Source organism: Myiozetetes cayanensis, unplaced genomic scaffold, assembly GCF_022539395.1.
Source record: "Myiozetetes cayanensis isolate MyiCay16 unplaced genomic scaffold, myiCay2020 scf9, whole genome shotgun sequence".
NCBI lineage: Eukaryota > Metazoa > Chordata > Aves > Passeriformes > Tyrannidae > Myiozetetes > Myiozetetes cayanensis.
Window position 1 is genome coordinate 10,779,072 of NW_026088185.1, and position 14,597 is coordinate 10,793,668.

The 14,597-nt window shown below is 39.6% G+C and overlaps 1 protein-coding gene across 1 annotated transcript in view; it reads left to right on the forward strand.

The window, feature by feature from the left end:
- The window catches only part of SPATS2L (spermatogenesis associated serine rich 2 like), an 80,543-nt gene that overhangs the window by 45,889 nt on the left and 20,057 nt on the right, over positions 1-14,597 (forward strand). Inside the window, exons 4-8 of the mRNA XM_050339608.1 lie at positions 3,840-3,948; positions 8,189-8,238; positions 9,169-9,406; positions 13,261-13,461; positions 13,883-14,018. Of these exons, the coding sequence (XP_050195565.1) occupies positions 3,840-3,948; positions 8,189-8,238; positions 9,169-9,406; positions 13,261-13,461; positions 13,883-14,018 (734 nt within the window). The remainder of the gene's footprint in view (positions 1-3,839; positions 3,949-8,188; positions 8,239-9,168; positions 9,407-13,260; positions 13,462-13,882; positions 14,019-14,597) is intronic.

The window sequence follows — 14,597 nt, forward strand, 5'->3', positions numbered from 1 at the left end:
TATATTTTTATGTCCCTTTCCAGAACTATATGGGCCATGTTTTGCATGTGGGGACAGAGCTGAGCTTCAGACATAGAAATCTGTGCATATATTTGAAATCAAGGTAAAAGGGTTAAGAGTTGGAATATTGGTGACCTTGACATTGGCATTTCTAGGCTAAGGCTGTCATATGGCCTAGTTTCCCTCAACATGCCTTGTCCTCCTCCCAGATACACTGTCAGGTCACAATTTGAGACTTGCAGCTACGTGTCTGGAGGTCCAGTAATTGCTGGCTTTTTCATTACCTGTGTACAGCATTTCCAGTGTGTTCTGGATTAAAACATCAGTCAAACAGTGCTTGTATTCTAGGCCTGATGTCTGGCACACAGATCTTTGTCTTTGAAATTCCAGGAAAAGTATGGTAAAATTATGCCATTTTCTTCCTAAGAGTTTTCAAGACAAAATACTTTGTTTCAGAAGAAAACCTTTTGGGATTTCTGCTCTGTTGGAATTCTGGGTTTATATCAGCTTTTGTTGTTTCTGAACTGAGATATATATTTTTTTTTTTCTTTAATATTGACATATCTTACTGATTGTTGCATATTTTAGTTTGCATCTGTCTTACATAAGTCACTGCACAAATCTGGAAAGGAGAAACACTAACAACTTGTAACTATCCTGGGTATCATCACATACATACAGGAGGGAAGCAAAGTAAAAAAGTGTAAGCAGCTCCTGATTTGGAATTTCCTAGGTCCTGGATGCTTTCCTGCAATCTGATGCTCTTTCCTGAGGAATTTTTTCGGGAAGCATCTCCAATTTTTTTATATTTCAAGTAGAAAGATAAATGTGTATTTCTTACAGCAGTCAACAAAGAATATTGTTAGGTTTGAGCAGTAGAACTGTTGAACTCTGTAGTACATTCATATTCCCTAAATCAATTTTTTTTTTATAGTCCAAATAAACCAGGACTGTGTCCACAGTGTTGGCCATATATCTGATTTCTTTTCTCTGTACTGGCGAGTGTTCTCCCTAAGATCATCATCTTGGTTTTTTTGGGTTATCTCCAAAACTAGAATGTTTCCATAACCTTTTTGTGTTTAATTATAGTACTGGTTGGATGAAGCACAGTTTAGCTTTTAATTCTGGTTTTTCTATTAATGAAAAAATTTTTAACAAAGACCACACAGTGCAAACAGAAAGTCTTCAGCAGTAGATTCTCTAGTGTAAAACATAATCTGCCTGGTCGAGTTCTTGTGTGTCAGTGCTCTCCACCCCGCAGATGTTCTTCTTAACATCTTTGAGAAGTTTCCAAACTGCACTGTGTGGCGAGTTGCCTGATCCATTCTGTGGTCTTAGCCTCTCTTGGTTGTTTCCAGATGCTTCTTGAAGCTTCCAGACCTTTCATAGCAAAGAAGGACCTAGAAGCCATATGAAATCCCCATGCTTTTATTTAAAGTTGGTTAGAATACACTAGATATTTCCTTTTACTATTTTTCCTGTAAGCAGTTACCACAAGGAGATTATGCAATTTTGAGTAGGCAGGGAGATGATCCACATGATTGTGAAAGAAGAGGGGAGTTTTTTGTGAGAATGTGAAGATATAATCCACATGGTGAAAACGTTTGGGAGGTACCAGCTTGCACTTAAAATGGACTGCAGCTTGTGGCCTGTTCTACCCTGGTGTCTTTGCCAACTTCTATTATTACAGAGCCAGCTCATTTCATACTTGTTGCAGCTTTATCAGTAAATAGCGTGCCTGTACCCACAATCACTAGGTTAATTAACTCCTTTTTCCAGGCCTTTCTCTGCACATCCTATTGATTTGGGTTAGTTTTCACTTGGATGCCTGCAGTACACAGCAGAGAGCCCTACTCACTGCTTCCCTCCCCATGCACACACATCAGCTCAAGAGAGAAACTTGAGCAGACAAAGGATTTTCTCTACAGTTTCTGGCAATGACAGTCTCTGCTTTGAGCAGTCCACTTGGCAGCCTGGTCTGTCTGAACTGCACCCTGCTCAGCCTGTGTGGAGTAGATATTCTAAAGCAGCCAGCTGTTGTCTGGGGACCTGGCTCCTGGGCAAGCCTTGCTCAGTTGTAGGGTGGCAACACTGGATGGATAGGCCTTTGGAAAGGGCCCTTGGGAAGTAGACAAGTGCTTTAACTCCACTGCCTTCTGAATTATGCATTTGGCCTGGGCTGTCCAGGACTGGACTTGCTACTTGAAATGTGTTATGGGCAACTGTGAAGCTGCAGAGAGGTGTGACAGGATGATGGACAGGAGCAGAGTAAATCACCTTCAGTAAATGTGCTAAAGTTATGTGCTGGGCTGAGTATCAACCTTTTGTACTGCTGAAGTCCAGCAGGTGTCACAAATCTGAGCCCTCAGTCACTGTGCATTAACAGAGCCTGAAATGATTCACGGTTTATATTAAAATACAGGACAGAAATACAGCAGTTGAGGAGTGGGGTGAACATACTACAGCAAAACAAGATTTTTTGGTCATAAATCTGAGCACTTAAGTGTTCTTGGTCACCTTCTGATGTCTCCATTGATGGAGACTCCATACAGATTGTCCTTTAGCATCTAACCAGGCAGCTAAGGCAAGGTAGTATGAATGCTCTTGCTAGTTCCCTTGAACAGCTCTATCTTTGTGTATTATTTTTTCACTATTATTTTTCACAGTGCAATAAAAAGACCACCACTGCTTCACAATTGGCATGATGACATTGTGATGCAGTAAATAAAGTACATTTGAATCAAGACTATATTCACACAGATGACAAAGAAGGGTGTCAGATAAACATTTGCAGGGCAATAGCAAGTTTCTGATTGTAAATACATGCTGGACATCTTGATACGGAAGCTCAAAAACCTAATTTGAAAGAACTAGACTGGGTTTAGCAGTGGTTATCTTTTTTTTTTTTTTTTTGAGTACTATCATAGGATTTTGTTTTGCTAATTATATTTAAATATTTTTATTTTGCTCTTACCTAGTAAAGCTTGTGTAGCATTAAAATAATATAGCAATTAAGTTTTATATAAATATTAACTTTCAGCTATATTACATAGGGATGAGAAAGTAAATTAACAGTGTGACTCCACAAGGAATATTTTATTTAAAACATCATGAGTCCAATTTCATTTGATATCAATGGATACTGACAGTACAGCAATAACAAATGCTGGGAAACTTAAGCACGGTGTGCCAGAGTCACTTGTGGGTGTAACACCTCATCCATCAGCTGAGTTTCCTGAAGGAAGCATTTGGCTTCCTATGTCCTTTGTTCAGGATTTTTTTACATAAGCTTCCTGGCCACTTGTATATGGAACAGCAGACTGAGCAGCCACTAGAGCTTTTGAAAATGATGCTGTTTTAGCCTGTGACTGTTTTCATGCATATGCCTGGTTTTCAGATATCAAAAAAACACCAATCATAACTTTGATGTAGCAAGGCCATGCAATAGCCTTGTTGTAGTAATTGTGTACTCACCAAGTTTGTGTAGGTGATGTATCAGGATCCATGGCAGCAAATAGAACATCTAGGAAAGAAGCAAGGCCAAGTTCTGGCGGTTTAGTTAAGCTAGTTCTCCCACTCTTACTGAGGGTAGGATTTGTTTCCAGGATTACTGGCTACCAGTTCTATGATTTGGTGTCCTGGAGAAACTGCTTCATTATTTACCTGGGCCAGGTAAGGACAGGGTGGGTATTGCTCTGTACAGACACACTGCTGTGTGCTCGTGAGGATGTCAAGTGTAACAGACACTTACACGGGCGAGCATTGGCACAGAGGTACCTTGTTGTCCAAAGGAGTACGATAAACCCATATGCTGTTGTCTTCTTTTCTTCTCCTTCCAGATCAATGCAATCCGATCAATTGTTCCGAACAAAAGCAATAATGAGATAGTCCTGGTGTTGCAGCAGTTTGATAACAACGTGGACAAGGCCGTTCAAGCTTTCATGGATGGTGAGTGCAGTGCACCTTTTTCACCAAGGAGTGAGGGATTCAATTGCATGCTAAAGGTACTTCTTGTCTCTAGAGGCTCAAAATAGTGGGCAATCACCAGCCATAGGAAGTTCAACATGGGAAAGTGCCTGATTCTGCAATGGGATGGGGCAGCCCTGGCCGTTCGTAGAAACTGGGGAATGAGATGCTGGAAAGCCAGTGCTGCGGAAAGGGAGGTGGGGTCCTGGTCAATGGCAAGGTGAACATGAGTCAGCAGTGCCCTGGCAGCCAGGAAGGCCAACTGTGTCCTGGGGGGCATCAGGAACAGCATCATCAGCCAGTCAAGGGAGGGGATTGTCCTGCTCTGCACTGGCACAGCCTCAGCATGGATATTGTGGCAGTTTTGCTTAGAGAGCATCCAAAGGAAGGCAACAAAGATGGTGAAGGGCCTTGAGAGGAAGGTGTATGAGGAGCAGCTGAGGTCACTTAGTCTGCTCAGCCTGGAGAAAAGGAGCCTGAGGGGAGACCTCATTGCAGTTACAAGTTTCTTGTGAGGGGAAGAGGAGGGGCAGGCACTGATCTCTTCTCTGCGGTGACCAGTGATTGGACCCAAGGGAAGGGTCTGAAGTTGTGTCAGAGGAGATTAAGGTTGGATATTAGAAAAAGGTTCTTCCCCCAGAGGGTGGATGGGCACTGGAACAGGCTCCCCAAGGCAGTGGTCACAACACCAAGCCTGACAGAGTTCAAGAAGCATTTGGATGATACTCTCAGGCCCGTAGTGAGATTGTTGGAGATGGTCCTGTGTGGAGCTAAGGGTGGGACTCAATGATTCTTGCAGGTCCCTTCCAACTCAGCATATTCTATGAAAATGTCTTTTATATTTCTTCTGGAATCTGATGAGTGTGGCACTTAGTTAAATTTTTTTTTAATAATTGATCCCTCTGTCTGCATCTTTGCTTCTTTACACTATGAGTTTGGCATGGCTGTTTATCTGTTCTACCTGACTTTGCCATTTTTGATGCCATTCTTGTTGCTGACCTCCTTCTTTATTCCACATGAAAGTCAATGCTTTTAAAAGTAAATATGTCAGGAAATGATTCACTATCAAAGATAGAGTAACTAAGAAGAATTTGGGATAGTTCTGAAGCAGATAACCAGGCCCCTAAACCCCTGAACTTGATGCATACATTGACATTCAAACCTCAATCTGAATTTTGCAAATAGCCTTGACATTTATAATGGCTGAGGCAAGACTCCATCGGAAGTTTAAGCCATTCTAAATCTGGATCATCTCTAATGAAAGGTCACCTGTATTTAAATAACACTTTTCTGATAAATATATAATGTCAAGTATTTTGAACTTTCACCAAAGTCTGTGAGAAACCCTTTGCAGAAATGGTGGCACACCGTGAGCAAATCTTCTCAAAATCTCTGTAGCTGGGGGCTGCATAAATGCTACTAGAAGTTCAGTGGTCTCAAAAGCTCTGTATATCTTAAAAATTCCTCATTTTTGCTCTCAGCAAGTTGCTTATTTCATATCCATTTTACTTCCGAATAGTTTGGGGTTTGGTTTGGATTAACTTACTAAAATGTATCATGCAAAAAGCATCACGATACACTAGGAATTACCAGTATGCAAAAAGCAGGTGCAAGCAAACTGGACTATTTATAAATGCATCAGAATTCTTCCATCAGGTCTGTATGGTTCTTTTTGATTCAGGCAGCTGCGTAGACATTCTAATAAATTTATGGAATTGAGTTTGTCTGTGCACACACATAGGAAAAGGAAAGTGTGAGGCATCTAACAATTTGGTTTTCCTGTAATGTATGTTCTGGGTAAATTAGTGGAGGATTGTTCCATGACTATTCAGTAAGTTACTTTCAATTTACTTTTAAGTAGCCTAATAGCTTGTGGCCTGTGAATTGTTTCCAATGAGTACTCAAAAGGGGAAGTGTTTTCGTAGCCACGTGTTGTTCATCTGCTGTATGGAAGAAACAGGGCAAATGCAAACCTTGCAAGAGTGCAGCTAAGTCATGAAGAAAAACAAACTGTTGTACCTGAGTTCAGATGTTCTTTGCTTGAACCTCATCACTTCATGACTACTGTGCCTTGCATTCAGAAGTCTGTGAGCGAGCATTTGAAAACGACCAATATTTGTTACTGTCTGGAAACAGTAGCAAGCCTGAGAAAAGATCCATGCAGCTGCCACTGTGGATAGAATGAATCTAGCACTTGGAGTGTTTTTTCATATGAATGACAAAAACTGCTAAGATTGAAATAACGCTCGCAGAGAAATCATTGCCACAGACAATGACAAACATGGGTGTGCCGGGCTGAATGAAAAGGCTCAGCACCTCCTTTCAGGGCTTCTCTCCGAGGTGCTGCATGCTGAATCAAAACACGTTCAAATTTAGTTTCCTGAGATCATTTCCTAGCTTGTTTTGTATCTGGAGTGGTGTTTAGGTGATGGCTCTATTGTGAATTTACTTCTATATGTGAAATTTGATTTCAATGAAAGAGGGTTCAAATGTTTTATTTGCTATGCTGATGTTTACCTACTTAAGCACAATCAGAATGTCTGATCAGCTGCGTTGTGGATGTGTTCAACAAATTATACTGATGGGTTCAAATGAGGTCTTTGGGAGTTGGATAGTTAGTGCATTTCCCAACAGGAAGAAATGGGGGTTAGTTGGGGGAATCCTTAAAATAACCCTCACCATGCACAGTGTTCACAGGGAAGCTGAGGGAAGCAAAGCAAAGACACCACCAGCCAACATAAGTGCGTTGGTTTTTACTGTGAAAACAAAACTGTCACATGAGATCACCTACTTTCAGCAGCACAGAGCAAAATGGGCAGCAAATGTTCGGATTTATTTCTTCCTAATGAAACACAGTGCCTGTCAAAAGATAGCAAACCTTTAGAAGAGGGGATTGTACTTAACATGTACTTAAGTATGTATGTGTGACACTAAATATAGGTATGTATATAGTTATACATGAAATAGAAGTTTTCTTAGCCTTGTATCTGCATTGCTTATGTCACCTAGGAAAATATGGCTTTGATGGATTCCATACACATTTTTGTTTTTTACAAATTAGGCTTAGCACTGCTAGCAATATACATAACCTTTCCTAATGTATATGATGGGTTTACCAGATAATCTTGGACCTGGCTTATTGTGATAGAAAAATAATTTTGGTACATCTGAAAACTTCACACGTCTGTGGCTGAATACAGATTGATTGCTCATGGTGGTCTGAAAACAGCAATTCTTCTTAATACTAACATCAAGAGTTTCACTGGAAGAAGTGAGAAGAATGTCTGGGTATGAAATCCATTTGAAAAGTATAATAAATGAATATTTATCAGATTTGTACAGTGATTAAAATTCAAGCGGAAGACCTTTGATCTGATTGTGATTAAAAAGATAGTGCCTTAGTAATTTGGATGACGATTCAGGCTGCACGCTTACCATGAGCATCTATTTTCAGCGTTATGGTCCAGGAGAAAAAAATAATTATGTTAACCAGAAGAACAGTTTTCTTCTAACGTGGCAGCTGGCACTGGTCTAACCAAGGCTCTGCTTGCTTTGTTCCATAAATTTGTCTAATCAACTCATTATGGCTGACAGACAGAATTTCAAGTATACAAAATTGAAAATATTTTCAACATAAATTTTGACTTTTTTTTTTTTCTACCGGGCCTAAGCTTACTGCATTTGTGCAATGCAGAATTTATGCAGGAGTTCACTAAATTACTATTTTGGATGTTAATTAAGTCTTTATTTTTTATGTTTGTATATCTTCTGAATGTGACAGGTAACAGATAGAAAATATATGATAGAAATGCCAAGAGTTTTTTAAAGTTTTAGATGCTCTAGAGTCAGAATGGACTATCTGGTTTGTACTCAGTGTTTACACAAGGGTGCTGAGATGCTTCCCTTTTCAGGCAAGAGATTTGAGTGTTGATTTTTCTGAGGCTTATGCTAATGCTTTAAGTTACACACACACTCCATCATTTGTGAAATGAAGTCCATAAAAAAACCAGTAGTGCCAAGTAGACCATCCACTGTATGTGGTGTAATCAAAACAGGTAACTAAGGAGGAAAAAGGCATCAGTACCCATTTTGTTCTCCCCATATAATAGAATTTCCAACAAAAGGAAATGCTGCTCAGCTAGGAGACTAGAAACTGTTCCTGAACGCACTTCTTTTTCATAGCTGAACTTTTGTTCAAATGTTTTATCTTTCCTTTCTCTAGGCAGTGCAACTCAGGTTCTAAAGGAATGGAATATGACAGGGAAAAAGAAGGTAAGAACTTGCTCTTGAGCATCAAGGCCTTTAGATCTGTTTGTACTTGAATTTAGTGCTTTTATTTTGCCTTTTCTGGCATAGGTGGCTTCATTCACACGTGTAAACAGAGCACTTGAAATCAAATGTGTGAACTATTTCTAATCCTCTTCATCTGTCACTGTCTTGCTAAGCCCAAGTGTTCTGAGGGGGCTTCTGGGACAGCACACACGTGTACATGTGTGTGGGAGCCAGACCCTGGACAAGTACAGAACAAATCCCAAAACAGCCCATGTGCAGAAACACTTTAAATAAGCAGCTGTATCCTGGATAGTCACAGCCACTTACATTGCTCGAGTTTGTGCTGCCAGGTGCAAAAATAACTTGTGCGTAGAAGTCTTCTGTTAGTCATACATTAGGGACACTGTCAAGTCAGATACAGAAGCATGAAGATCATATCCCAGATATGATACTCGAAGTATCTCCAAGCTGTAACTGTAGCAGAAGGGTGCCCTGTGAGTCACTGTTATGGAGGCTCCTCTTTATGGTTGGAAGAGCTACAGTAGCAGTGACCAGCCTGTGTCCATGACCACTGTCTACCTGTATTACTATGTGGATGTTCCCTGAGTGCTTAGGAACTGCTTGTTCTAAGTGCAAAACATTTTGAGCAGCGTCTTAACAGAGGCTCTGTTACCATTACACAGTGCAAGTATTTTGTGTGGAAGGGCAGGGAAGATGAAGTTGTGGGGCTTCAGGTTTTATTTGAAACAGTTTATATATTCAGCTGAACCGGTACAATGTATTGTAGAGCACATCGTGGCCTGTAAACTGCATTACACTGATGTCACTTCTATGGCAATTTAGGATTATGGGCAATTTACTGATTGTATATTGAATGTGTATGGTTTGCATTGGATGATGTCACTGTTGTTGCGATATTTCTCCATTTAGAACAACAGGAGAAAAAGAAGCAAATCTAAACAGCTTCAAGGCAATAAAGATCCTAAAAACAAGAATGGACCTGAGAAGGCATCTCAAGAGCCCCAGAGAATACATGACTGTCATATGAATGGATGCTCCAAGGACAACTCTTGCCGTGGTTCTGCCAATCAGAAACTGGAAACCACTTCCCTGGAGAACAAAGGCTCAGGATTTGCAGGATCAGCACTGGACTGTCCAGAAATCAGAGGTCAGTTCATGTGACAGAGGGCACCTTTTTAACTGGCAATAGCGAAGCCTCCATTTACATAAAGATCATGGTATTTTTACCATGCAAGCAAACAAAACTCCTTACCAAGAAATCTTGTCCTAAAAATTTGATGTCTCACTTTAAAGGATCAGAGATACACTTCCTGCCCTCACTAAAGACTCCCACTTACTTCAGATAAAATATTTCGTAAGCCAGAAAACTCTGCATTTCCATAATACTAAAAGCATTCTTGTCACTTATTCTGCAAGAAGGAAACATTTGTGGTATAAATCAGACTTCTTAGAGTGTCATTTATTGAAATGATACATGCACGAATAAAGTACATAAACTGAATTATCTATTCCTGGGGAGCATTTTCTAGGGGGTAAAAGACCTGAATGCAGGAAGACTATCCATGCTGTTAGTGATTTCTTTCTGTGTCACTGAGATTGAGTCATGTTTTTTTTCCACTTTGACATGACACATTGAAGAGTTACTTTTTGCCCATTATATGTGCAACTATCTCAATTTTTCTTTGCTTTTACAAGTGACAAATGAGGTATTCAAATAGCTTTATAATTTTTTCAACTTTCATATATATCTTCTGTTTCAAAAACAAGGGGGAGAGAGGGATTAAAAAAAAAGACAGAAAAGAAAGGAAATAGAGAGAAAGGAAAACCTGAAACTTTAATATTCAGGTTTTCCTTGCATAGTAAAATAAGTTCCTGGCAAATTGTTTAATAGAGAGAAGGAAAGAATTTCTTCTTTACTTTCAGTGGCACTAGAATCCTTTTCTTCACAGCCACTATAATAGCTACTTCCTTGAGGTCAGAAGCCACCTATGTACATATTGTTACATTTGTGCTTAAATACATGGAACTAAATAGAATAGAAAGGTGATCAGGATCCTTCAGGGGCCAGCATCTGTGCCCTTGTGGTTTCAGAGCAAGTCATACAGACTCTTCTAAAGCCGTTTGAAATGCTGAAGTGAGTCCAAAGTGCACCAGTTTCATATTGCTCCCTCTTGTGTTGAAATCTCCTTTGTATTGTCTTTGTCTGGCTTGTTTATTTTGGTTCCTTCCATATCAAATTAATGTTCCTGTAGTCATTTCACCCTCACCTTCAGACAGTTCACAGATTAGAAGGATCACAGTTAGGTGTCTGTTGACAGTCCCTCAATACTTTCCTCCCGTGAGGAACGTGAGGTTGAAGCTTTGCCTATACCAACTCTCAGTTTGTAAGATCAGGTCTTTCAGAGCCATAAAATCCTGGCTGCCTGGAAGGAACTTCAGGAACCAAAAGGGAGTAGAAAATGATAGAGGAGAACATGTGTGCTGCCTCTAGTTCAGATCTGTTTGTTTCTTGCCCTTATTCCATCTTTGTTAGAAGTATTTTGTTGTTGTTACCCTTTCTGCGCATTCCCTTGTAAAGAAGGTGTGTGAATGCACTGGAAGGATATTTAATGCTGCCTTGCCATGCTATTGCTTTTGTGGGGACCCGGGTAAAACCAGATGCAGATCAGACACTGATGTCTTTCCTACTTTTAGAAATTATTTTTTCACGTAGGAAGATTTTTAGTGAATCTTTCTAACTTCCTGTGCATATCTCAGGAGGTATGGGGTTTTTTATTTCTTTCAACCAAAGAATCTGTGAGGTTCACTTGATTTAAAAGGTATTGCATTGCAAGCTGTTATAAAAAGATAAACCACTCATTTTGAAGCTGGCAGCTCAGCAGATTTCAAAGCAAGTTTATTTGGGCTGCTGCCATTGCATTGCTGGCAGGTGTGGTAATACTTGAGTGTTAATGCAGCGGGTGTCACACGTTAGACCAGTGCTGAAGTTCCAAAGCACCGAGTACTCAACCGTGCAGCAGTTGACTTGTAGCTACTGTTAGCCAAACCTTTGACTTCTCTTTCAAGTATTTGACAGAGACTTTGTCCCTAGATTTTGTTACACGTGTTTCTCAGCTGGCCCAGGTCTTTGCAGATTTGATGCCGACTTTCTTAATGTGTTTTTAATTCTGCTGATTGTCTTCAGTCAAATTTGGAAGTCTAGTGCAGCGTACGAAATCACTGCTTGCTAGTCTCTGTTGGTCATCCAGCTGATGGGTTTTAAAATTGCTCATGTGTCATTTTGCAAGAAACAGTGTCAAAGTATATTGCAGACAAAAGGTGATTGAAACGTTTTTAGAGTATCATTGTTCTAAGTGAGTGTTTTTAGGCAAAAAGCTGTCAAATTTGTTATTGGTCTTGACAAGTGTACCAAAGCAGCTAATTAAATGCAGTTTTAAAAACACTTTTGCACTTAAACAATAAATTTCAGAAGATCTAATCTTGGGGACAGAACCCAAAAGCTCTGGCCTTTCTCTGTAGGTTAGCTGGTAGTCTGCTTGTTTCGAAATATCTGTTAGAGCTATTTAGCAAGGCCAGCCTTAACTGACAGTGGAAAGAACGTTCTTTATAGATCAAAGCTATCTGCATTAGTGTGAGTTGCAGCCAGGGTTGAACAGGGTTAATGGCAGTTATCTCAGAAGAGAGTTCCTCACTGTGTGTGAGACTGGTGTCTGCCTTGAACCTTTGGCATGCTCAGAGTTCTGCATCACTGCTGTTTCTTGCTTGCACAGATTCACAGGTTTCTTTAACTTCTTTCACTATTATCTTACTGTTTTATTTAAGATACCTTTTCTGTTTTCAGACTCACCTTTTAAAGCCCTTAAGCAAAAGCTGGTTTAAAATGTAAGCACTGATGTTCCTCCTTGTTCCTCTGGTGTTATGTGATTGCCATGAAAACTGAGATACACTTTACACCTGTCCTAATGCCCAGCCAGGACAAAGAAGTCACTAGCTGATATGCTGCAGCTATCCATGTGGTAACCCTCAGTGTAAATGTCACTCCATGGGCTGTAATCCAGCTGTTAATCTGACAAGCCCCTTTTCTCCAGACACCACACATCATCAGCTGAGTGAAGTGATGCATAAAGAGCAACTTCAGAACAAACTATCATTCATTCATTTATCAAAATAAGTACAAAGATTAGAAAAAGGAGTTAACAAATCATTGGCTGTGCTTGTTTCCTTAAGTAAAATTCACAGTGGCAGTAATAGCTGGCCTCACCTTTCAGTTTTCATAGTCATTCTTTGGCTGCTTGTCTCTCTGTCGTGATGGTGATATCTTGAATCCCTTTGGAGTCTTGGAAAGAGGAAACCAGGTCATCTTGTGGCAGCCAAACAGGCACAGGCATTGTTATCCTATCCCTCTGAAGCTGTTGAACCCAGGAACCTAATCTTTGACATAGTTTCATTTCCTACTTAGTTCCTCTTAGCAGCTGCTTTTGATAGAAATCTTTAATCAGGCAAGGTAAGTATTTCAGATAGGAATGTTTAGTCAGTGCTTTTAAAATGAAGATAAAAGGAGGAACGTTTTTTGGTGTGTGAGATATAGAGATATATAAATATATACATATATATATATATCTCAACATTAAAGTCCATGCTTTCCATAGCAGACTTCCTCTCTAGTTCTGTTCTCAAATATTTGGGTAAAGATTATGGCTGGTAGTTTACTTTTTATGTTATGAGGTATTTTTTCATATCAGCATGAAAGAGTTGGTTTTTTTAATGAGGTTTTCATTTTAGACTGTTGAAGCATAGATGTGTTCCAATTAGTGTTTAATAACCAAAACAATTTTGTTTGTTGTGATGGCTGACTGAGGTCCTGTAGGATGTGTGCCAGTGAAAACACCTTTGATATGTCCAGTGTTTAGGCATAAAGTCATTCTGCCCTAACAATAAGGCTTCATATCTTTTCTAATCTTATAACTCCCTGTTTTCATCCTTAATGTTGTTTTCTTGCAGACAGAGAACGAGAATGCCAGAGATTATCTGTGGAATTAAGCCCAAAGACTATGAATGGAGTAGAACAGCCTGAGCCTCTTCAGTCATCAGTTCAACTCCAGTGTAACCCAGGCAGGCCAAAGTCAAAATCATCCTCAGTTAAATCATCCAATGCTACAACCCAGCTTGAAACAAAGACAGATGATTCAGTTAAAAAAAGAGGTAAATTGGATCTCTGGTTGCTGTATTCTGAGGTGGTAAGAGAGCTGAGGCCTCTAGGGAAAAAAAATGGAAGTTCATCTATGTGAAGAAGATGTATTGCAAACTGAGAGCAGAATCATGTTCAGCATAACAAAAATGAGTAAAACAATTTATGGGCTATTTAACATTATATTAAAGGAAATTTAAAATAAATAATTTAAACTAATGGTACCTTTATAACATTTATTTGTTTTGGGAGGTGAGTTTAGAAACTGAGGAGCAGCAGGGAAGGACTGAGGAATAGCTGGATTTATGGACTTCAGGAGGATAACCACTTCATCCTAATTTGGGCAAATAACACTTTGAACTGTTCCTGCCCCCTCATTCAGAAAAGCCAAAACCAGCTTTCTGACTTTTGTGCAATTTTGGTTTTCTATTTTAGGGCCAAACATTGAAAAATCAGTAAAAGACTTGCAGCGTTGCACTGTTTCTCTAACCAGATACCGTGTGATGATCAAAGAGGAAGTGGATAATTCAGTGAAGAAGATCAAAGCTGCTTTTGCAGAATTGCACAGCTGGTAGGTAAATCAGCTTCAGAGATCCATCAGCACCACCTGAGAAAGGGGCTAATTAGGGCACTGGCGTTAGTGGGGAGGGGTCACACCATCTTTGCTTGCTGCATTTGATTGCATCCAAAAGAATACATGATGCCATTAAATGACACTCCTCACCAACCAGGAAGTAAAATATGCATAAGTGTGTGGTTGCTTATGTACATGAAGTTCTTAAAAAAAAAAATCATTGCTGTTTTTTGCCCTAAATGATCCATCTTGACCTAATTCTTTTGTATCAAGTCCAGTGGCAGCATATCTAAGCAAATGAAAGCAGTTCTAAATATCCTATCTATGGGATTTTCTGAAGTCTCTTTTACCTTCTTTAAATCTCATCTTTCTATACTATTTCTTTGATCTTATCTTCTTTGGCAGACAGTCCTTTACTGTCTCTTCATGTCCCATCATCTTCTTATCCACCATTGTTTTTTTCTTTCCTGTATAGTTTCTTCTAACTTTCCCATCCATCATTTCATTTCCAATTCTCATCTCTAGTTCATTCTTTTTCCTAATTCTTTTATGTCTGTTTTTTCCATTGTAATTTTG